This window comes from Protopterus annectens, chromosome 8.part0 (assembly GCF_019279795.1).
Source record: "Protopterus annectens isolate FY-2018-M chromosome 8.part0, PAN1.0, whole genome shotgun sequence".
NCBI lineage: Eukaryota > Metazoa > Chordata > Ceratodontiformes > Protopteridae > Protopterus > Protopterus annectens.
This window is the reverse complement of record NC_056741.1, coordinates 1,671,583,050-1,671,608,988: the sequence shown is the minus strand read 5'-3', so window position 1 is coordinate 1,671,608,988 and position 25,939 is coordinate 1,671,583,050. Positions and strand designations below refer to the sequence as shown.

At 41.3% G+C, this 25,939-nt stretch overlaps 1 protein-coding gene across 3 annotated transcripts in view; it reads right to left on the bottom strand.

Moving 5' to 3' along the window:
- CCDC15 (coiled-coil domain containing 15) overlaps positions 1-25,939 on the bottom strand; it is a gene marked incomplete at its 5' end in the record, with an annotated part of 496,241 nt that overhangs the window by 91,025 nt on the left and 379,277 nt on the right. Inside the window, 1 exon segment of one of the 3 annotated variants that reach the window (XM_044081199.1) lies at positions 21,627-21,778. In XM_044081199.1, the coding sequence (XP_043937134.1) occupies positions 21,627-21,778 (152 nt within the window). 3 annotated transcript variants of the gene reach the window in all.

Here is a 25,939-nt window from a genome sequence, read left to right as displayed (position 1 = left end):
TAAATGTTAAGTTGTCAATCTCGCCTTCATTCTTGCTGGATGGGACCGCGTCCCTAGCACCTCTATCCTGGGTGGCTCAATGGAACAGTCTCTTGAGAACGGTGGAACCAAAATTCGCTCTGTGTCTGGAGGCCAAGTCTAATTTGTAATGTGAAACAAAGGTATGAGGAGAGGCCCATGTGGCTGCTGCACAAATAGTATCTATTGGAAGTCTAGCTTAAAAGGCTGTCGATGTAGCTAGAGCTCTGGTAGAATGGGCTTTTGGCTTAGAAATCAACTCTTTGCCTCTGAGCTGATAAATGTAAGTGATCACAGAAGACAGCCATCTAGATAAAGTCACCTTGGAAACTGGAAGGCCTTTCCTGTTCTCTGCATAGGATAGAAACAGTTGATCAGATTTCCTAAAAAGTTTAGTTTTGTCCAGATAATATCTGAGCTGGCGGTGAACATCAAGACAATGTAACTTTTGTTCTGCTCTATCAGAATAATTCGGGAAAAAACACTGGAAGATCAATGGATTGATTTAGGTTCGTCTGCGATGCCACTTTTGGTAAGAAAGACGGATTAGTCCTTAGAGATACCCTATCTTTGTGGAATATTAAATAGGGAGGACGAATGCAGAGAGCATGAAGCTCAGATACTCTCCTGGCAGAAGTAATGGCGACTAGAAAAAGTGTCTTCCAAGAAAGAAATTTCAAAGAACAGGCAGCCGCAGGTTCGAAAGGGGGAAGAATCAAGGATGCTAAAATTAAATTTAGATCCCACTGTGGTGGGGGGTCTTCTAATCGGAGGTTTAAGCAAAAAGATACCTCGAAGGAATGCCTTGCAAAGTTTATGTGACATAATGTTGTGGTCCAAAAGGCCTATATGAAAATTCGAAATGGCTGCCAGTTGAACTTTCACTGTGGAAGAAGAAGATCCGGAATGAAAAATCTCAGCTAGGAAGTCCAAGACCGAATGAATCAGAGCAGTATAGGGGTCTATGTTCCTAGCTTTTGCCCAGAAAGAGAAACGTCACCATTTACTAGTGTAAATCTTTCTGGTAGAAGATTTTAGGGAAGCTACTATGATATCCCGGACGGGATTAGAAATCATAGGAAGCCTGGCTAAGGATGGAAGTGGAGCAACCAAGCAGTGAGGTTGAGAGAAGGTATGGATTGGTGCAGTTGCCCCGACTGGTGGGTCAGAAGATCTGGAACCGGGTCCAGATGCCATGGCTGTACCAAGAGATAACGATGTAGGAACGGAAACCATATCTGTCGAGGCCAATAAGGGGCAATGAGAATCAACTTGGCTCTCAAGGTGGTTGCTTTCTGAATTAGCTGAGGTATCAGCGGAAAAGGGGGAAAGGCATAAAGAAGTCCCTGGGGCCAATCTTGGGTTAGAGCGTCTCTGGGGGGATGGCCTGGAAGGGGGAAGAGAGAGAGAGAAGTCTGGGCATTTGCTGTTTTGAGGTGTAGCGAAAAGGTCGCAGCAAGGAGGGCCCCACTTCTGAAAAATCTCTTCCGTCACTGATTGTTTGAGACACCACTCGTGAGGCATGAGAATAGCTCTGCTCAATCTGTCCGCTATGATGTTGGAATTCCCGGGGATATGCGTTGCTATCAGAAACCGCTGAGAAGAGATTGCCCATTGCCAAAGTCTGAGAGCCTCTCGACACAGTGGATATGACTTGGTTCCACCCTGTTTGTTGATATACCACACAACGGACATATTGTCCATTTGGATTGCAATAGTTCCCAGGGGAAGAGAGTCGTTGAGGGCTTGCAACGTTAAAAGCACCGCTCTCATCTCCAGGACATTTATGTGCAGATGGTATTCGAAAGGTTGCCAAGTGCCATGGACCATTCTGCCCTGATAATGCCCCCCCACCCAATCAGGGAGGCATCCGATGTAACTGTGGCAACTGGGGCAGGAGGAACAAAAGGTCTGCCCTGATGGACTTGAGGGGACGATATCCACTAGGTCAGATGCCTTTTGCAAGTTGGAGTTACTATGATCTTGTGACGTAAGGGAAGTTGTTGAAAAGACCATTGGGCGAATAGCATCCATTGTAGAAGACGCATGTAAAAGCAGGCAAAGGGAAGAAGTGTTATGGCAGCCGCCATAAGACCCAATACTTTCAGAGCAAATCTGGTCTGAATTCTGTTGCTGAGAAGAATCACCTGGACGTGTCTTTGAATGTCCAAGATCCTTTGGTCTGTTAACTTTGCTGAAAGTTGTACGGTGTACAATTTTGCGCCTATAAAAGTAATAGATTGACAAGGCGACAAGGCAGATTTTTTGAAATTTATAGAAATCCCTAGCCTTCTGCAAATGTGAATGGTGTAATCTTTGGCTTGGAGAAGTTGATGCCTGGTGGTGGCAGTGAGGAGCCAGTCATCTAGATATGGAAACACCTGGAATTCTTGATGTCTCAGGTGAGCCGTAACCACTGCCATACATTTGGTGAACACTCTGGGGGCTGTAGTGAGTCCAAAGGGCAGGGCTCTGAATTGAAAGTGACTGGTCCCCAGCCGAAAGCGGAGAAATCTTCTGGAGCGTCTGTGAATTTTTATGTGATAGTACGCATCCTGAAGATCTATCGCGCACATCCAATTGTCCTTGCCCAGAAAGGGTAGAATGGACTGAAGCATGACCATCCGGAATCTTGATTTCTTTACAAACTTGTTTAGTTTGCTCAGATCTAATATTGGTCTCCAGTCCCCTGTCTTTTTTGGAACTAAAAAGAACCTTGAGTAGATTCCGGATCCTATTTGGTCTGCTGGGACTGGCTGGATGGCTCTTTTTACTAACAGTTTTGATATTTCTAGTACTGCTAGTTCCCTTAGACCAGGTGGAACGTCTGGAAGGGTTCCCTTTTGCTGAACTGGGGTTTGAATAAAGGGAATTTTGTAACCCTCGGATATAATCGACTGTACCCATTTGTCTTGAGAAAGGGAAAGCCAGGCTATTGGGTACAGCGATAATTTTCCCCCGACTGCCCTCGAAGGCAGACAATCGGGCAACATCTCAGGGATGCTGTAAGGGTTTGTCAGAAAGAGGCTCTCTGCTACCCGGATTCTGCGGACCCCCTCTGCCCCTAAGGCGGCGTCTATTATTGTTACCCCCTCTGCCTCTGGGGGTAAACTGACTTTGTGCGTCAGGCGTGACTCCTTGAGATTTGCGGAATCACATTTTCCCTCCCTTCTGTCCTTTGGGGTAAGGTCTTGAAGGGGTGGAGAAACGGACTCCTACGGCAGAAAGAGTCTTGCCATCTTGTTCCCATCTAGTCAAAGTGTCTTTCACTTGAGGTCTGAACAAGGTCGAACCATCAAAAGGGGAGTTTGTGAAGGACGCCTTGAAGGGTCTGCAAAATTACAAAGCCGCATCCAGGACTGACGCCTTAAAGCCACTCCTGTGCCTGCGGCCCTACTCGCTCCATCGGCTGCATAAGAAATGAGCCGCATAGAGGAGTTAACAATGGAGTTAAGGATTCCTAGCTGTGAGCTAATCTTATCCTGAGACCCAGCAGCTGACGGATCCTGTAAAACTTCTCCCAACTCTTTAAGAACATCTCTTTGAAGGCGGGTGAAGTGGCACAAGTAGTTCAGCGATCTCATGGCAAAAGTCGCTGAAGAAAAAATCCGCTTGCCGTACCTGTCCATAGTCCTAGAATCCTTGTTAGGAGGATGGACAGGTACTGAAGGATCAGATAGTTCCTTCTTGGTGGCAGCAGCCACCACCATGGCATCAACTGGGACACCCTTTGTCAAATATCTTCTATCTGGTGGGGCCGTAATGAATTTTGAAGGCCTCCTAGGGATAGGTTCCACCGAATCCGGAGCCATCCACGCCTTCCAAGGCACTACCTCCATAAGAGGGTCGAAAGGCGGAGACACCCAGGAGGTGGAGGGTCGAGATCCGAATGCCTCCAGGTATACTGACTCGTCCTCGGAAGGATTAAGGGAGGGCCAGTTCCCCCTCTGCTAAAGGAGTTCAAGGATGTCTGAGAAAGAGACATCCTCAGAGGAGGACCTTGGGGATCCCTCCGACTCATCCAGGTCAGTATCAGATGTAATAGACTCGGGGGAGTCTAGATGTTTCCTCCTACATGTCCTCTTACGCGGAGGTTCACCTGATGGATCAGGAGAAGCCTCGGAAGAGGAAGATATTCCCAATGGGGAAACCTGAGGCGTTGGATCTCTGGGTCCGGGAGCAAGAGAGTGGGAAGAGAAGTCAGCAGGCACTGCAGTGGGAGGAGCTGATGGAACTGTCCATTGACTAAGCCCAGGGGCTAGTACACTCCTCATCACCTCAAAGGCTCCCCCCGTCAGAGAGACCAGAAAGTTCCCGCTCCGAAGAGATAGGAACCCCAGGCCTCGCCGAGAGGGAAGGCTCCGAGGCAGATGTCGGGGCTGAGCTCACCAACGCCGAAGCTCTGAGAGGGAGAACGGGGTCGGACAAGGATCTGATGCCACTTGCCCCCTCGGAGCCGATGAGAGAGACCAGATGCCCTGATCCCTCCAATGAAGGTCTCAAAGAGGAAATCGGAGCAGAGGATGACGGAGCCGAAAGGGGTAGTATCGGCTCCGAAGCTACAACAGTGACGGTTCCGAGGAGCTCCGGCTCCGAGCTCTGTAAGAGAGTCGAAGGAGGAATATTTGGTGGATGTGAAATAGCTACTGTCTGTTGAGACGGGCTATGGAGTATTTGGGCCAATGTCTGAGACTTTAATAGTCTACTCACCACTCTCTCGCGGTCGTGATCAGACAGCCTGGACAACCAAGAAGAATGGCTCCAATGGCTCCGCTCCGAGAGCAGGGGTGATCTCGGAGCCGAACGTATCGACTCTAATGAGGGGGAATGAGATCTCTTTTTAGAGATCAATGGAGCAAACGGAGCCGAGGATATGTCGGCTCCAGCCGGAGCCGACACTGAATGTCTAGATTGGGCAGTATCGGCGCCGGATGGAGCCGATACTGTGACTGCTATGGTGGAAGGATTGGCTCCGGCCGGAGCCGATCTCGACCCTGGTGAAGACAAACCAGAAGCCGACGGCTTGGAACTTTCAGCCGAAGGCTTAATAGGTTTCGAGGGCTTCCCCGGCGCCGACTTAGTCGGGGAGCTCTCAGGCTTTAATAAGCCCCTTAAAATCAATTTATTTCTGCGCTCCTGCAGGACTCTTGGGCTGAAGGCATGACAGATAGCACAAGAGTCCTGCAGGTGCAGAGGTCCCAGGCAGTAAACACAAGAAGTGTGACAACTTAACATCATTGGTTAAGGGTAGATAAAAGTTATATGACAATAATTTAATATTTAGAGAAAATTTGGTCAGTTTATAGAGAAATTAAAGACAAGTTACTATAATAAAAACAGGAACTGAAATACAAATTGAAAGAAAATCAGGCTTATGGTATACTTAAAGAGAAAAAAAAATACAGCTTTACTGGAGAAAACCACTTTATAAAATGAACAACAATAGCAAAGCTTTCAGGCAAAAAAACCCTTCCTCAGTGCATTACAAGTTACAAAATCATTCTGAATTTATACAAGGTCCCTGTCACATGACCAGCAGCCCATTGATCATATGACACACAAACAAAATGAAATATAATACACTTTATAAAAATATAAAAAAACTATAAATAAATTTAAAAATAAAAACTGTGAAATAACAATTTCATCTAAGTTTGGCATGTTGTAAACGTTTAAGAACAGGTTTTAAAGTAATAACGTCATTAAGCCCTGGGGGGTGATCGGCTGCTAGCCTTATCATCCATTCATATTCCTTTAGTTCAAGCAAGTTATTGATATCACCACCACGGGGTGTTTGTTTGACAGTGTCAATAACTCTAAAAAGGAACCTATGGTTTACGCCATGTTCAGCTATGTGTTTATATAATGCATTAGTAACCACTGATCTCCTAATCTCTGACTTATGCCTTGAATTATCTTCGGCTCTGTTTGTTTAGTCCTAAAGGGCTGTCATTTTTTCGTTTAGCTGGAGTAAGAACCCTGCCCGGTGTCGTCTTCATCTTAGATGTAGTGCGTTCAGCAACCGCTTCAGCTTGTGTTAGCTGAAAGCGCATATAGTTCAACGTAGTTTGTTGTAATTTATTTCGTATTTGTCCTCCATTTTCTCCCTTATCAGATGAACTTCCTTCGGCTCCATGCGCAACTGCGTCAGCATTACAGGAAGTTGATGTTGTCACTGAGGGTGTATCGGCAGGTTGACCAATAGACACAACTGTAGATGCCGGTTCCTGCTGAGGTGGACAAAGGTACATTAAATTTATCTAGCTTCGTTTTACATGAAGCGCATTATTCATTGTTGAAAAAAGGTCTTAATTTCATTCCTGCTGCGAATGACGACCTAGTACATATACTGACTGACTTGAAACAATTTGTCAGAACTGTGGCTCTTAAAGCCTTATTTGGAAATACTTGCATTGCTGAAGGTTTATGCAAACGGCGAAGTACTTTTATTCCTACTAATTTACCAGTACTGACTGCCTTTCATGATGTTTGTGAGTTAGAAATAAGAGAAATATATAGTCATTCTTTGACATCAAAGTATTTTAACTTATCCTATCAAGAACACATGGCCCTTAAGTCATTATTATCTAATAATGATATTATGATTAAATCCGCAGATAAAGGAGGTGCTGTGGTACTTATGGACAAAACTAGTTATACTGATTCAGTTTTGTGTTTACTTAATGATAATACCAGAGCATTTAAATGTATTAATAATAATGATGTTAAGAGATGCATTAGCAATGTTAATATGGCAATATATGAACTACAGTTCATGAAGATATTGATTTAGATTTGTTCAATTGTTTTACTGTGCCATGTCCCATTATACCGTGCCTCTATGGTGTTCCTAAAATTCATAAGTCAATAACCCCCCCCCCATGAGACCTATTGTATCTGGTGGGGGTTGGCTCACTGAGCCTATTTCTATATACCTACAGAAACAACTATATCCTTACTTAGATAGTTGCACTACTGTATTAAAAGATACTACTGATCTCTTGTTAAAACTACGAACATAGCATAATGCCTTTAATATTAGAGAGAACTCAGAGGGAGACATTTACTTGGTTACTTTGGACATAGCTTCACTTTTCACAGTGATACCCAACAATTTTGGGATCCAGTGTATTAGAGACTTTTTAACTAGGCAGTCTCCATTGACAACGCGTAGGGTAGAAAATATATGTTGTTTGCTTGATCTGGTTCTAAGCAATAATATTTTTCTGTTTGACAAGAAGTTATACTTGCAACTATCAGGAGTAGCTATGGGGACATCTGTAGCAAACACATATGCCAATTTGGCTTTATATTGTTGGGAACAGAAATTTATATTAGGTGACAGTAATCCCTTTGTTAACAACATCGCTTTCTACCAACGTTTTGTGGACGATTGCCTATGATATGGAAAGGAACTCAATTACAACTACATGCATTCTTAGGTTACCTGAATGAAACAACAGATTTTTTGAGGTTCAAGATGGAGTTCTCGAATGAGACGATAGTTTTTTTTAGATGTAAGGTTGCACTTGGTAGATGGCTCGTTTCCTACGAGTATCTATCAGAAGGAAGTACATTCGGGACGATATCTGCACTATAAAAGTATGCATGCCCCTCACATCTTTAGGGGCATTGTGACCTCTCAATTTAGTAGAGTGAGTAAATTAAATACTGAAAATTCCCAGTTTAATACACAACTTAATGACATGTATAAAGATTTTGTATCTAGTGGATATGATATCAAACTGTTAACTGAGGCTAAAAATAAGGCCATAGCGGATAGAGGTACTACACTTAAACCAATTTATTTAGAAGGAAATAATAGTACTGAGAACACGCGACATGATGCCAAAATTAGATTTGTTACATCTTTTAATGTTAGAACTCACTTAATTAAACGAGTCATACAGAAAAATTGGTTGATCCTGATGGCCTGTATGGATGTTAAGAAAATTTTAGGTGATAGACCATATTTTTCTTATAGAAATATGAAGACCTTAAAACAAAAATTATGCTATAAGGATTTGAATTTTTATTCCCCTTCTATAGTCGCTAACCCTAGGACTTTTAAATGCCTGAACTGTTCTTGTTGCCCTGATATTTTAGGTGAATCCAGCCACCAATTCAGGCATCCTACAACCAATAAATTATATTCCTTCAACCTAAAAGCCTTTTGCACCACAGTCTCTGTTGTCTATATGGCTAATTGTTTAAAATGCCCATCATTCTATATAGGAAAAACTACAAGAAAGCTAAAAGATAGACTAGTGGAGCATAAGTCAGAGATTAGGAGATCAGTGGTTACTGTCAAACAAACACCCCGTGGTGGTGATATCAATAACTTGCTTGAACTAAAGGAATATGAATGGATGATAAGGCTAGCAGCCGATCACCCCCCAGGGCTTAATGACGTTATTACTTTAAAACCTGTTCTTAAACGTTTACAACATACCAAACTTAGATGAAATTGTTATTTCACAGTTTTTATTTTTTAATTTATTTACAGTTTTTTTATATTTTTATAAAGTGTATTATATTTCATTTTGTTTATGTGTCATATGATCAATGGGCTGCTGGTCATGTGACAGGGACCTTGTATAAATTCAGAATGATTTTGTAACTTGTAATGCACTGAGGAAAGTACAGTTTTGTACCTACCATAAATGTAGATGTGTTCAGATCCATTTTTGCAGTCCTCTTACACTGTAGGGTAGTCCTCGGTCGGCCGGCAATATAATATCAAAAGATAAGGCGGTCAAGGCGCAAGGCGCTTTGACTGGGACAATGCAAGTGCCGTGGCGAAATGGAATTTTTTCGGAGTTTCAGACCACCGAAAAAAAGTTATTAATGCCGTCTAGAATATTTTTTTTTTTTTTTTGCCTCAGGTTTACGGGATGTGTCAAAAAAGAAAATAATTGTATTTTGTTGGAAAAAGATACCGCGCCAGAGACTATCATACTTTGTGTATTCCTTTTGGGGCCTAGACTTTGTGTTTGCAGATGTGGCCTCTCCAGGAGGCAGGTCAGGGGGTTGGGGGGCTTTCAGGTTACTATACTCCCCCCCTGCTAGGGGTGTTGGGCCCTCTCTTCTCTCCAAGGCAGGCTAGAGGCAGCAGGTGCAGGGCATTCAGTTGTTCTGTTACCCCTGTCTTCAAGCACTGTGCTAAAAAAAGCAGAAGATTAAATTACAGGAATTTTGATTATTTGGGTTCCTGCTGAAGACTTGCAGGGAGTACTCTCCTTATTCTGATTCTGATGTGGATGATTCTCTCCTTCTTTCTCTCCTCCTATTCCATGAGGGAGCATTTTAAGTGGGAAGGGGGGACGAATTTTGTTTTACCCCAGCATAGGCCTTTGGCTATCCTCCTGCATTCTTTGCCTCCTGCTCCTGTTAAACCGGATAGGGTATTAGGTGCCTATCTTTTAAGAGTCCTAGGGCAGACCAGAAAACTGTAGCCAGGGGGCCTAAAGGTGTTAAGGCTTCTGTTGTCAAAATCCGGTTCCTGCAGAAAAAGAGGCCAGGGCCTTGGATAGATGGGGAAAGATACTTATACTTCTCTTCCTGAGGGCTTTGAATTGCCAGTTTCATATGTTGAAATACAAATAAAACTCCTTCCTCCCTTCTCAAGAAGTTAGTTGAAAGAGTTACAGGATTTAGTACATGTTTCTGAACAGGTGGGTAAGCATTTTTTGCAATGTGGTTTTGATGCTGTGGGGCCTCTCGTCTGGGGGTGGCTGTGGTCAGTTCTTCTGGCTGAGGGATCAAAATTTATCTGACCATGTTAAAACAAGGATTTTAGATGCTCCTTTACAATCTGTGTGTTGTGTTGTTCTCCTGTTGAGGCAGCTTTTAAAGAAATGGAAGAGGAGGCTAAGTAAGTCTAAGAAGACTTTGATTTTTGTTTTTTCAGCTCCAGCCTTTTAGAAATTGGGGCCTACTAAGGGGTACTAAATTCTTATGATTTTCCCAACTTTTCAAAGAAAATTGGAGTTTAATTACCCCAACAGATGGGTATTGGGATATCATACACCACTGTTACAGGTTTTATTTCCATACCTTGCCTCCCTTTCAGAGGCATGCCAGGCGTTCCTCTTCAACAAAGAATAGAGCTCACAAGTCAAGTTTCTGTTATTATCTATCCTCAACACTTATCTGGACATTCCCAGTTCAAAATGTGAGGCTTACCTTCATGTTCCTATCAGACTAAGTTGCAGGAAGTATCTGCGTTTTTGAGCTGGGACTTTTCACTATCAGTTCTCTGCATTGAGTTCTGGCTCCAGTGATAGCTTCTTCAGGCTAAAAAATACAGATCTATCCTTATTTTTTTTTGCCTGAAAGCTTTGCTATTGTTGTTCGTTTTATAAAGTGGTTTTCTCCAGTAAAGCTGTGTTTTATTACTTTTGTTCTCTTGGTTGTATCTATACTTAAAGAGAAAGCCAGGTAAGAGAAATAAGGTGTTCCAGGCCTTAGCAAGATGGTATGAGTATAGAAAATGCCCAGTAGATTTGACAGGTCTGTGTACTGACAGTAGTTTTTGGTCAATGGATCATAATGACTGGTTCAGAACATAGTTGTGCAGAATGTTTAGTGCTGGAGAGCAGCTGGATGTTGGATAATTTTATAGGTGGCAAGAAGCTGTGCATATGCAAGTTGATGGGATAGTTGTAACCAATTTAGTATTTTTAGTGCTGCAGAGTGGTGGGTTCTGAAATAGTTATTTACTGCACATTTAGCAACTTTGTTAGATCAATGTTCAAGTCTAGATTTTTGTGATGTCTGGAGGTTAGTAAGGATGGGAGTGCCATAAAGAAGGTTGGGGAGGAGATATGTAGTGGCAAAAGTAGTTTTAGTTGAGTTGGTGAGAAGGTTTTAGTCTCTGTAAAGTGACCCTAGTTTTTGATGAATTCTTCTTAAGCAATTTTGTATATGCAGGATGAATTTAAGATAACTGTCTACTACCATCGCTAGTAATTTGGTATGAGACTTTAATGGTTGTATTAAAGAGGACTTCAAACTTTGCTTTTTCATGAGAGAGGGATTGGGGGGAAAATATATATATATATATATATATATATATATATATGTTAGGGTTGTGCATGTGAGCTACAAAGCCAAATTTCAGTGGCTGTTGAAGCTTCCAGAATAATTTTTTTAGGTTTGCCATGTTATCTTATGTGCAAATGAGTGTGGAGTCATCTGTGTACTGTATTAGGGAGGTCTGTTGTGTGGAGGTTGTTTGTGAGAATGTTAAAGAGGAGGGGGCAAAGCCTTGTGGTACACTGGTGGTGACTGGGAGGTATGGAGAGAGAGTGGAGTGCCATTTTACTGACTGACACCTATTGGGCAGGTAGCTTTTGAACTACAGAAGGGTGGGCTGACAGATACTGAATGAAGACATTTAAAGTAGAAGTTTGCTGTAACAAACTGTGTCGAAAGCTTTAGACTAGTCTAGAAATAAAGATGAGATTAATTTGCTGTTATCTATGTAAGTTAGAAATGCAGTGTCAGAATTGTGTAAAGTACAGAAGTCATGTGGTGTAGGGGGATAGGAGTTTTTCTGCAAGAGATAGTTTAGCAATTGTTTTTAAATACATTTTTCAAGTATTTTGGAGGGGGGATAAAACTGCTATAGGTCTAAACTTACGGTCTGTTGATTTTCCTCCTTTGTGCAGAGGGGGTGAGTGTATGACTTTTTCCAGACGGGGGAATGTGCATTCCTGGAATTACTTATTTATAAAGACTGAAACAGGATAGATAATGCTACTAGCTACTACGTTAAGGTACTCGCTTGGAAGGTCATCAGCTGAAGTACAGCATGGTTTGAATTTAAGAGTAGTTTTACATAGAATGTGGGCACAATTTTGAAAGTGAAAGTGGATTTGATGACATGCGCTTGTTGGGCAGGGTAAGGGTTAGATGTTGAGGAATTCTTGGCTAGAAATGCTATACTACTCATGAAATAAGATTTGATCTGCATTGTGGTTTCAAGTGGTGAGTTATTGGGAGAGGGGTTAGGGTTGAATTTTTAGACAGGATGCAAGATCTTGTTAATGGCTGTACAGAATGTTTAGGGTCATGTTTACTATTATTATAGTATAATTTTTGTCTTCATTTATTAGCTTTTTTAGTACAATTACAAAACATTCTAAAGTTTTCAAGATACTGTGGTGTTTTCTATTTTGCTATTCTTTCCATGCTTTCTATGTATGCTGCATTAGCGTTCTATTTTTTTGGATAGCCAAATTGCATTACTTGCTTTTAGTCTGTTCCTTCTAGGCGGTCCAAAGCTATTTAAGATATTCAGGAAAGTTGTACTGAATTCATTTACAGCATCATCTAAATGGAGGATTTTTAGGAAGTTCCACTTAATTGATGATAGAGTAGTAATGAACATTTCTAGGTTAAACTTTGAAAGATTGCGTGTTTTATAAACATGCTGCTTAAATGGATGTGTGACAGGTCTGGTTGTATAGACTGGAAGATGATCACTTAGTCTGACATTGTACCTGTTTGTAGTGGTTTATTTGCTAAGGTCTGACACTAGGATCCAATCTAATAGGGAACTTGATGTCTTGCTATACTGTTTGGGTTTATTCATTTTTTTGTTTGAAACCATGAAAGTTCATGCTAGATGTAAAGTACTTAGAATTTATGCAAGGTGAAGTCTGACGTAACAGGCTTCCACCCTCGGCTCAAATTATTGCATAGAGTAATCAGTTTATAGCCAGTACAAAGCAATTAGAAAAAAAGCATGAAGTAGAACAGTTGTCTTATTTCCTGGATGCAGCAACTTGACAAATAGGGAGATCCATTAACTGGCATAAGCTACTGGTCAAGAGACCAATGGGGTAGGCTAGGAATGTTACAGCCACTTTCTAGCACAGGGCAGGCATGTATGTGACTAGATAAAGTTATTGCACAGCAAGGTTATTCATGTTAAATTAGCTTAAATTGTACAATGACAAAAATTCTCAGTGAAAATGTTTGGGTGATGGGCCTTGTGGCAGAGCTCCTGCAGTATTGGGGTTGGATGTGTAGTGGCCACAGGCTCTGAGAGGAAAGAAAAGAGAAAAACTCTACCAAACTGTCATAATACATTGAAACAAAGTTATAAAAAGAGATGGAGGAAAGACCACAGTGAGACAGAGCAAGAGAACAGAGAAAATATAAGGTAAACTGAGGTTAGGAGGAGAATCACAGTAAAAAACAGTGTATATAGAGAGTTGTACAGAACAAGTTATCATAACACAGCACCACACTGATAAGCACAACATAAAGTCATCACTTAATAAGCATTCATGGGATTAACCAGTACATAACATGGAGTGCATTCCACAGATGTGTACATCATCCTTGCATTATAAAGAGCCATGATATGGCCATATAATGAGTACTGTGATAGTACAGTGTTTCAGGGGCCAAAAAGAGGACGGGGAAAGACTGGTACAAACAATGCAAAGCAAAATTAACAAAATGTTGAAAGGAATGGTGGGGTTTGGCATCACACTCATGGTCTTTAGAGATGAAGTCCTGACTGAAGCAACCTCTGTTCAACTAGATGTATGTATGAACAATGGAAGGACTGACTGGGAGCGGGTGGGCTTGAGTGGCTGCTGCCAGGTTCTCCACCGGGGGGGAGTGGCTAAACTTACCAGTGATGTGGGATGACCCATGGAGGATGCTGAACAGCCTTCTGCTAGTTCAGCAGAGGAAGCACTGCTGAGTTGCAAGACAGAAGTATCGACATACACATGTAACTACCATTCCAAAGTCTGCTAGTCAACTACGTGGAGGGGTGAGATGTGAAAGAGTGGCAACATTTAAGGACTAATAACATTTCATCTCCCTATGACCTTACTCTAACTTTCTAGAAGAATTAATGGGCTATAAAGGCTCACCAGACAGAATGAATGGACCACAAGGCTCTTGTCTATGTCCAAGGACACCTGGCTGTTACCCCTGTAGGGAATGAACAAATTAACAGGAAAGGGAGCTACTGGGCATGTCCCACAAGGGGACTAAGAAAAAAGAAGGAAAAAATCAGACCATTTATAGAACCAAAGAAAAGGATATGCTTTTGATGGAAATCACTGAAACAGACAGAAGGAAATGATGAGGCAAAAGAGGAGAAAGGAGCATGTTTGGTAGGAGGAAACCAGAAAGGGGGGAAATCAATATTCTTCTTTTGGTATGCTCATATGCACACCTGGCTAGCTTTCAAATTACATCCCCGGTTCTCGTGGACATCTAAAATTTAAATATATGCAGCACAGAGAACAAGGTAAAGAAAATATATTTGCCAGTGTTGTTCACTGTACAATGTATACATAACACTGCTAAAAGCATCAGTCCTGTCAAGAAGTGCACTGTTTGTATAAAGTACTGGCCCTACTCCTAAGCAGTTGAGTAACAGCCTATGATTCTCTTAACTAATACATTAGGCGTATAGATGACTGGAGGGTCTCGTGATTTCTGTGTACACTGATGTACATTACTGCAATTCAACGGTTTTCCCTTTAGCAGCTTCAGTGCCTTTTATCCCTTTCAAGAACAAAAGGTAAGACAAATCAGTTAGTATAAGTCAATAAAAAACTACGTATTTTTCTCCACATGCTTACATACACAAACAAAACACACATGGTCAATAGAAATAAAGTACAGTTGTGTACACTTACCATAAATGTAGATGTTAGAGTACATTCACTGTTGCAGTCATTACATTTGGGTTATCTACTTGCAGGTAGCCCTCAGTCAGCCAAATTAACAAAGTCTTGGGTCCTGCATCGGTTGCTGTCCCTTCTTCCATGACGTCAGGTCGTCAGGGGTATAAAACATGCAATTGACGCCATTACATCAGTTTTTCTTGCCCCAGATGTCAGGTGCCCCCTAATGGGAAGCAATTAAATATAAAAGTACAAAGATATACCTCCAAAAAAAAATCAAATACACCAAAAAGGCTTTTAAGCATAGTAAAGGAAAGAAGAGGTATAGCCAAAAGAAGTTACGGGGCTGGTGGAAAGGTAACCAGGACTGCAACAGTGAATACACTCGAACATCTACATTTATGGTAAGTGTACACAACTGTACTATGTTCTTAGTGTTTCACTGTTGCAGTCATTACATTTGGGTAGATTCCCAAAGCTATGGTTGGGTGGAGGAATTTAGATAGCATTAGGACCAGTTATAAGGCCCTGCAAGACTGCAGTGGCAAAGCCAGCTCTGGATTTAGAGAAAACTGGCAAATGATAATGCTTGGTGAAAGTATGTACAGAACTCCAGGTAGCAGCTTCTAGGATGTCCCTGGTAGGGACGCCTCTGAGAAAGGCTGTAAAGGTAGATGCAGCCCTGGTGGAGTGAGGTCTGATCCCCCGGGGGATAGGTTTTCCATAGTGCTTATAGCAGAAATTAATGCAATGGCCTATCCATTTAGAAATGGTTTGCTTTGAAATAGCCCTCCCCTTTGCCCCTGCAGCAAATGCCACCAGCAGTTGTTCAGATTTCCTTTGAGGTTTAGTCCTGTCCAAGTAGAATCTAAGTTGTCTGTGCAAATCTAAGGAATGCAGTATCCGTTCCCCTTTTTCTGTGGATTGGGAAAGAAGGTTGGCAAATGAATGGACTGATTAAGAGCCACACTCGATACCATCTTGGGCATGAAGGATGGATTGGTTCTGAGGGACACCCTGTCCGCATGAAAGATGATGAAAGGCTCCACTGCCATAAGGGCCTGTAATTCAGATACCCTTCTAGCTGAAGTGATTGCTAAAAGGAAAGCGGTTTTCCAAGAAAGAAATTTTAAGTCTGCAGTAGCAGCTGGCTCAAAAGGAGGTAGAGTGAGTTTCTCCAAAACAAAGTTAAGGTCCCAGGCTGGGGTTGGAGCTCTCCTGGGTGGTCTCAAATTTCTGGCCCCTCTGAGGAACTGCTTGAACAGTGGATGAGGGAAGAGGGGAGGTTCTGTGTTATAATGAGCTGAAATGGCTGAGGCATGGATTTTAATGGAGGAAAAAGACAGGACCTTGTGAAGCATCTCAGCTAAGTATTGTAAATATCTGAGGTAAATTGGGCACTGCTGTGCTCATCCCTTGAAATTGGTTCTAGGCACAGAATCTTTTCCATTTTTCAGCATAAGATTTTCTAGTACTGGGCCTCCATGCCACTAAAATGATATCAATCACAGATTTACTTAGGGATAGTAAATGAGAGATTATGTAATTAGCCAAGCTGCAAGGTTCAGTGTTAGAAGCTGAGGGTGCAGAATCTGAGGCAGGTGCCATGGGGATAACCATGATACACTGCGCAGGAGGGGTACCAGTGTTGGCGCGGCCAGTCTGGAGCAATCAAAATCATCCTTGGTTTGTCCTGTTTGATTTTTAGTAGTGCTTTGCAGAGCAGAGGCAGAGGGGGGAAGGCACAGACTAATAGGTTTTTTCAGCTGAAGGACAGAGCATCCACTTTCCAGGCTTGTTTGTGGGGAGTCCTTGTGCAAATTTTGTCCAATTGGTAGTTCTGGGGAGAGGGGCAAACAGGTTTATATCTGGGCTCCCCCATTTGCTTGTCAACATGTTGAAAATCCTTGGTTCCAGTTTCCACTCGTGTGGGTCCATGAGGTTTCTGCTTAGTCCATCTGCCAGTGTATTTAATTTTCCTGGCAGGAATTGAGCTTGTAGGTGCACTTGGTAGCTCAAGGCTGTGTTCCACAATGCCATGGCTAGTCTGCAGACGGGGTAAGAATGTGTACTCCCCTGCTTGCTTATGTACCACATAACAGTGGTGTTGTCCATCTTTACCATTAGTTGTCCTGGAAGAATGTGGTCCTTGAAGGTTGTCAGAGCATTCTGTACAGCTAACATTTCTTTTTGATTGATATGCAGGTGCATTTGACTTGGGTTCCATTTGCCCTGAATGCACTTCCCTGCCAGGTGAGCCCCCCAATGCATAGTCTGATGCGTCTGTTGTTAGGGTTTGGGCGGCAGGGGGTGGTGTGAAAGGTAGTCCCTTGTTTTGGTGGCAGGCCTCTACCACCAAAGGAACTCTAGGTGTAGGCAAGGTACAATAGGAATCATTGTTTCTAGATCCTGAGAATGTTGACACCAAAGGCTTTTTAGATACCACTGTAGTTTCCTCATATGCAGTCTTGCATATGGAATTAGAAGAATGCAGGAGGCCATGAACCCCAAGGCTTGCAGTATGTGTCTTGCAGATAGCAGGGTTTTTGTGGTCACTTGTTTGAAGTAGGTTGTCAAATGAATTTGTTTCTCTGGCGTGAGGTAAGCCATCTGGGAAGTTGTATTCAAGCTTGTTCCCAGGAATATAATTTGTTGACAGGGTACCAGGTGTGATTTATTTTCGTTTATGGTGTACCCCAGACAAGTTAGAACCCTTTGTACAAAGGTCAGGTGATTCAAAAGTATGTCCTGGAATTCTGCCTGAATTAGACAAACGTCCAGGAATGGGTATATTTGAATATTTCTTTGCCTGCAAAATGCAATAACTGGAGCTAGGCACTTTGTGAATACCCTGGGCGCAGTAGATAAGCCAAAGGGCAGTGGCAGAGAACTGATAGTGCGTATAGCCTGCTTTGAAGCGTAGGTATTTTCTGCAAGATTTCCTGATTGGGATGTGCAGGTATGCTTCTTTTAAATCTAGTGTTGCTAACCAGGCATCTTTGCCTAGCATAGGAAGTAATTGGTGAAGAGTCAGCATCTTGAATTTTGGAATCTGCAAAAAGGTGTTTAGAGTAGACAGGTCCAGGACAGGACACCATGAATTGTCTTTTCAGGGTACCAGGAAAAGTCTCGGGTAGAAACCTTGTCCCTTTTCCTCTTCTGGCACCAGATGAATAGCCCCCATGCTTAAGAAGGAAAGTACTTGTTTTTGGGCCTCTACCCACTGATTTGGGGGTAGGTTCGGCCACCTGCTTGGTGTTGCAACGTGTGGAAGTAAAATCTGTATCCCTGGGACACTATATTTAAAATAGTTAAAATCTTGGTGAAACTGAGCAAAATACTTCCAAAAAACACACTTTGAACACCAAAAACAAATTTAATAAGTAAAGCTTTGGGGCTCACCACCTTTCATCAGTACATAAAATCAATGAGACTCATCAAGACATTAAATAGGGATACTAATAGAATCACATGATTCAGCCAGCCTAACATCTTTAACTAACAATTAATTATTTAAACTCTTGTAATTTAAAACAATATTAACATATAATTAAGAAACCATTAAAAACATACATTTTTACATTACTTATATACATATATATACAAAAGTACAAACATAAAAATTATCATAAATGCATATTATATATAACAAGAATATAAATATATCAACTTAAAAGGCTAAATATGAAATTCATTCTTAAACATTTTCTCTCTGCCTTTTAACTAATACAGGTTTTATACTGACAGTGTTATTTAAACCTGGTATAGCATCTGCTTGTAGCCTAATGATCCATTCATATTCTTTTAACTCTAAAGCATTATTCATGTCTCCTCCTCTAATACCTATATTTATTACACCTATACCCCTAAACTTAAAAGTATGTGCATTGTTGTCCATAATGTGCTTACTCAATGCATTTGTCACCACTTTCCTTTTAATCTCAGACTTGTGTTCTGTAATGCGTTCCCTTAACTGCCTAGTTGTCTTACCAACATAGAATGCTGTGCAAAGTGTGCATGTTGCTAAATATACTATTTGTGATGTGTTACAGTTAGCTGAACATTTAAATTCATATTTCTCTTTAGTAATGGGATGCTCAAACTCATTTATTGAATCATAGATATCTACACAACAACTACAATTATAACATTTCAGTGTAGCATTTTTATGTTGGTATACAACTTTCTCATCTTTAAAGTCCTTATAGCATAATTTCTGCTTTAATGTTTCCAGATTTCTAACTGAAAATCTAGGTTTCGGACCTATTAACTCTTTGATCTCTGACATAGCCAACAATATAAGCCAATTCCTTTCTATAATATTACACACATCTCTAGTGTTTGCATTGTACGTAGTTATATATCTAATTATTTTCTCATTTTCATTTAAAACTTTTTCTGATTGTACTATGTTTTTACTAAAAACAGGTTTATATTTATCTTTTCTCCCTACTTTTACTTCTTCATATATAGCATCTATGTATTGAAGGGAATAACCATTTCTTATAAACTCTTGCATCATTTAATTTGCTTGCAGTATGAAATTTATCATCCTCTGTGTTGAGCTTACTAGCCCTTATTAACTGTGCTTTCATAATACCCTTAAAAGTATGTGGTGCATGCATACTATTTCTTCAAACATAAATATTCGCATTTACCTCTTTCTTGTATATCATGGACTCTATCCTATTCATTTTCTTATAAAGCTGAATGTCCAAGAACACTATACTATCTGCTGAGGCAGACATTTTGAACTTTAGAAAATTCGTCGTGGCATTTAGATACACAATATAATTCTCCAATTCCTCATTCCTCTATTAGAAGGGGTAGGATTTCTAGCAGTAGAAGCCTTAATGCCCTTGGGCCCCTGTGAAATAGTTTCTGGATCTGCAATAGGATTTTTAAAAATGAACTTGTGTGACTCGGGGACCCTGTAGCATCTCTGTCAGGTTTTCTGGGAGCAGGAGGCAAGGAATCAGGGGCCAAACTAGATTCTGGAAAAGCATCATCAACAATGTCTAACACGGGAGGAATAGCTAAAGGCCTATGCTGAGGCAGGAGAAGGAAACCCCCAAGCCTCTTTTTTGAATCAGAAAAATCTTGGCTTTCCCAGTGGAAATGTTCCCTTAGAGTATGTACGGTTTCCCCAAAAGAAAAATCCTCAGGAGAGGAAGAAGAGGGAATGGAGTCCTCTGCATCAGAATCTTCATAAGTAGATAAAGGCAAATCCAAATCATCAGAAGAATCAGAAAAAACAGAATCCTGGTCAGAAAATTCATAATCAACTTCAGTCCTAGGCCTCTTAGAAGGGGGTGGGGGGGGGTTGGCTACCCCTGATTAGAGTTATTAGATCTTCAGCCATTCTTAAAATTTGTTTTTTAGGCATAGAGGCCTGAGCATGTGGCCTGGGCGTCGTTTTTTTAGGCATGGTTTGAAATTTAGGCCTAAGTAAAGAAGGAGGCATCAGTTTAATATGCAAGTCCGTAGGCCTGAATACACCATCAGAAGCCAGTGCCTGCACAGCGGCTCCAGACCTATCCAAGGTAGAGATATCCGTGGGTTTCATAGTTGAAGCATCTCGCGCATACAGGACTCCCAATGGGTCTCAGTAGAGGCATGCGAATCAGAAGTAGCGGGTATCAGGGGCTGCGAAAGTGCCTCAATGAGTACCGGCGAACTGGCAACTGGCTTAGGAGAAGCGTCATCAGCTGTTTTGGACCTCGGCGGCCTGTCTTTATCTTTGTGTTTTTTCGGAATCCCGGTAGTCGGATGGCTAACCGACGTGTCTGGATAATTAAACCGAGAACTGAAATATTTAGAGGCAAAAATATACAGACAACTGATAGTGCGCTGATTAAATAAAGCAAGGTACGTCGTGGTCAGGGCCTAGGCAAGGAATACAGTATGAATGAAAATCTTTATGAGGTATTTGCTTTCCACAAGTAATGCAATTATTAACTTTTACTGACATCGGGAAGGAGCAAGAAAAAGTGTCCCCAATGGGGTAGTTAGCTTTAGTTGAAGACTTCGGTTCTGAACCTTGAAAACGAAAATTTCAGGAGTCAGCCGACCGGCACTTGCGAACTGCTTCTGCTTTGGGAACCACACGACAAGAAAAACTGATGTAATGGTGTCGGCTGCATGTTTTATCCCCCTGACAACCTGACGTCATGGAAGAAGGGACAGCAACGGATGCAGACCCAAGACTTTGTTAATCAGGCAGACTGAGGGCTACCTGCAAGCAGATAACCCAAATGTAATGACTGCAACAGTGAAACACGAAGAACATCAGGAACAAGTACAAATACATCAACAGCTCGTACTCATCAAATGTTTTGGGCAAATAAGTAATTGAATAATGTCATGCACCAATACAAACATACAAGACTAGCAACACATTTCTGTCTGAAGCCGAATTTTTTAGTTAGACTAAAGGAAGAAAACAGAAAATAAGGATTAAAAATTCAAAAAACATTAATCACAGGTCAAGCTGCAGTGAATTATTTCTACCTTGTACCATGATCTTATTAGATGCATTTGCTACCTTTGGGGTTCCTGTGAAGTGAACTCCTCCCACGTTTAGACTTTTTTACCACGCCCCCATTAGCTATATTTACTACCTTTGGGATTTGACTGCAATCAATTCCTTCCACATGTGTTTACAAACTGTAGCACGCCCCCATAAGCTGTGTTTTTATTTTAGTTATTATTGGTGCATGATCTGCTCCTGTGATGTGAACTCTTCCCACGTGTTTACATATTGTACTATACCATCAGCTATATTTACTACCTTCGGGGTTCATTTGCAGTGAGAATTCCTTCCACGTGTGTTATATGTTGTACCATGCCCTATTACCTGCATTTACTATCTTTGGGTTTTCCATACAGTGAATTTCTTCCACACTTGTTTACATACTTTAGCATGTACCCATTAGTTGTATTTACCACCTTTGGGGTTCCTATAGAAGATGCAGTTGTTGGCACACTTGTCAGGATGAGTGTCCCAGAAATCAGTCCCACAGTAGCACAGCAGAGGCAGGTCCATATTCTGAAATTTTACTCGCTCTTTCATTTGGGCTCTTAGTGCCTCTATGAACCTACAGCAAAACAATACAGATTAAAATTCAGGGAGACACAGATAAAAATGCACAATTTATGCCCTATCAGAGTACCAGGGGATGATCACTCGCATTCTTTTAACAACAGAAAGTTGTCTTAAGTTTTTATATAGTGCAGCTATGTTAATAACTCAAACGTAGAGGTCAGAAATCATTCCTGTCTTTTTAGTACTCATTACCTTAAGGTACAAACCCTGCAATGGGCTTATTAGCTGGATTCAGACTTATTACAGCAATAAATATTATTCCCTCTTCACCACGAGACTTAACTGCATTACAAATATCTCATTCACATGACTGGAAGCATATATATGATCCTGTTTGCCGCAGGAAGAGATAAAATTAGATTTTCAGCAGAGGCTAGGCCCACAGAAAGGCACAATACTGTTACAGGCATGACAGAGATAGCAATGGAGCAACACCTCCTGGTGCATACTAGAAGAATTAACTCAGCTCAGTCTTAAGTCAAACCACCCACTTACATCAGCATGCAAAATGTGAAATACCATGCTAATGTGCAGAATAAACACCCTGTAAAATACCATGCCAAAGTGCTTCACTGCCCCAATTATGTGCTACAAAGCCAATAAAGTCTTCACAATTCACTCACAATTTCTGCTACCTTTGGCCCAACAGGGTTGTTGGTGTTTAATCACCCTCACTTTAAATGTACCAATAAACTCAACAAGGCACTCAGATTACAAAACACAAGCCAAACTACTGCACCAATAAACTCAGAGGAACAGATAAAGGGAGCCAATACTGAAAAGATGGGAATGAGGTCCATCACCTACTCCTATGGAGAATTCTCACAAAACTGTCCCATACTAATTACATCAACCCTGCATCTTCAGTATTTCTTACCACTGCACTGATCACCAAGCTATACAAGTAAACAATGAGATGGGGGCCCTGTTTATCATTGCTTGTAAAACTGCTACATCAAGTCCCACCACCAGCCATTCACTGTTAGTCCAATTTGTGAAGTTTGCTCAAAGGAAACAAGGAAGACCAATTTGCAACTTCATAGAAGTCATCAGTTGACACTTTCTTAAAGAAAGCTGCTCATTCAGTTGAGTGTACTATAATAGGCATAGCCGGCCTTAGACATAGGCCAACTAGGCAGTCGCCTAGGGCTCCGGTCTAGCAAGGGCAGTTTTTCAGTGTTTATTTGGTGTAAGTATACCAGAATGGGGGCACCAGGTAGTGTGGTGGGGGTGCCGTGGAGCCCTTTTGCCTAGGGCACCAGTCGGCCTAAGGCCGCTCCTGATAATAGGAACTTCAACAGCCTTGTTAAAACAGACAAAACAAAGTTCAGCGTAAATGGTAAGCTGATTTGAAAGGGTCCACAACAAGTTTCTGATTGTACATAAACTGAAACTGCAATCCCCAAAGATAATTTATAGCATGACACTACAGCCCAAACCTAGAGCTACCAAAATAGCTTTAAAATACAACTGCAGGTGTTCAGTATACTGTACCAGTGCTTTTTCTGTTAAGTGTTTTCACTTTAGATTGTGTAAAGATGGTGGTAGAACTGCCAAATATATGCCCCACAGTGAAATAACACCATGAAATCATATGCTTTTTACTCAAGCCAATGCTACTGCACAAACATTCTGCTGAAAAGCCAAGTTCCTGCATGACTTGAAATATATATATTCGTGTAAACAGAAGAGTTCTGCGACTCCTGTGACGAACTCATTCACACCCTCAGTCTTCACTTGCTGGCACAGGTCAGATAAATACCTAAAACTCAGGCATATATGTGTGTACCATGTGAAAAGTGAAGGTTTACATTTGAAACTGTAAGAAAAGGTATGTTTTGTAGACTTCTTTAACAGTGTCCTGCTGGGTGTGGTTTACTGTGCATGCTCATCAGCATCTAATCAGTATGTCACAGTACGATTCCTGACTCCTACACATTATCTGTAAAATCGTCACCATTTTTGTAGTAAGTAGAACATTGTGTTGGTCCACTAGTGTATTATATCTCACACCAGAAGTACACCTGACTTTTCCTGTCCAACCTCACATGTAACTATGGCAGATCAGGTACTGCACAGGTGTGACGTTGTCACAGGTCTCAACCTTTTAATAGGCCAATGTGGAACACGCACCCTAGCAATGTGTGACAAACGGTCAAAATATGGTATACCCTATTTTTGCATTGTGCTAAACATGCCATTGCCGTGGGGCCTGGTAGAACACTTGTAAAATTCAATAAGACACAACTTGAGTCAGATACAAAATATTTACTTTACAAGCTGCAATACCATAACCACAACATAAGTGCAAGAAACAGCACTTCTGAACAAATCAAAAATAAAATCACATGATCATTAATACTACTTTCTACATTTAATACATTTTCTAAACAGACCTGTTAAGTCTATAGTGCAAGAACAGCATCCTATCACACATTAGATGCACCAGATGTACACTTACTGTATACTACTGTGGCTTTATTAGCAGCATCTAAGATGTGCTGGCAGCTTAAGATCACAGCAATCCAGTTCTTCATTCATTTTAACTGCTAATAATGAATTCAGTGTTTTTACACTGACAGACTGACACAAGCCAGTCTTTACCTTCTGCACCATGCTAAATACTCTCATCTTGTGCACTTGAGTGCGGCAATGTGGTAAGTAAAGTACAGTCATCATGAGCTGCTTAGAGTGGCAGTTTCCCATCAATGTGAAGGTCCCTCAGAAGGTGTCCCCAATACTTGGACACACGCGTGGGGCCCATCCACTGGACCTGTCAGGTTCCCTGTGTCCTCAATTTGATACTGGGTAAACCTATCAATTAATTGTTCAGCCTCAGAATCATTTTCACAGACACCCAGGTGGAAACCAACATCCCTGACAAGTCCTGAAGACATATCCAATTTTTTGGCAGAATTAATAAGGAATGCAGCATCTTTCATTAAGTGATCCTGCATAGGAAACTTTTTAAGCATTTTTTGCAGCACTGCAACATAAAAAGCTATACATTTTTTATAAAAGTTAAATTCGATAACTGCTGGCAATATCCTCCTCATGGCTGTTCATGTACTGTTTAAGTTCATAGCCAGTACGCAGCTCATTGTTTGGCAGAACAGACCTACTGTCAGTCAACACTGAAACATCACAGTGTTTGATTAGTCTGACAGCAGCTGCAGGTCTAAGGAGTTTGCCAGCATACTGCTGCAGGAGTTTATGCACAGTGGCATGCAGTGTCAGAAGTTGACTTTCTTGGCATTGAAGCGAAATGCTGAACTCCAATAAAGGTTCCAGTGCAAACTTAAACATAAAAATCATATGCAATTCAGGACTCTGTAGGTGTCTGCAAATTAAGTCAATCGTAGCAGATTGTGGCTCTGCAGACAAAAAATATGAATTTAACAGAACCCTGGACATGTGGCCAGCTCTAATTACCTTCCCAAGACTCAGCCACCTAGTAGGTGCATGTCTAATAATCTTGAGGGGTCAGTGTATGTGAATAAGGCACATTTTATTTTATTTTATACTTGTTAACCGGGATAGTCCGACTGGATGCATGTCCATTTTTAGCAGAGGCCTGGGGAGAAAAGCTCCAGACATACACAAAAATAAAATAAGATAGTTCCAATATAATGAACAGTTAACAGTCGCGGGTTCAGGCAGCATTATTATACATACAATCATGCATAATAATTTGAAGTAGTTGACTAACAAGATAGAACATAACTAAGACTACAGGAAAGAAATGTTAGCACACACTGATAGAAAAGAAGTTAGTCAGGACTGGAACAAGAACATGACCATTGTGTTGTTAGATACTGTTTAAGGCTCTTTTTAAAAAGGGTCAGGGAAGATTCTTGTGCAAGGTTAGCAGGAAGTGAATTCCAAATTTTACCAACAGAGTTGGCAGCTAAGTTGTTGGTTGTACATATTTGGACCAGAAGTTTATTAGATGAATGAAGTGGCCTAGGATTACTATAGGGGTTGATAATGTTTTTGAGTGAAAAAGTATTTTCAGGATGATTTAGAACTTTGTGCGCCATTAGTTGATTGTACTGAAGTAGGCTATGCAGTTCAAGCCAGCCAAGATGTTTCAGGTCAAGACAATGGTGTGTTCTACAGGGCATTCTGGTGGCAAATCTAGCAATGTGGTTAT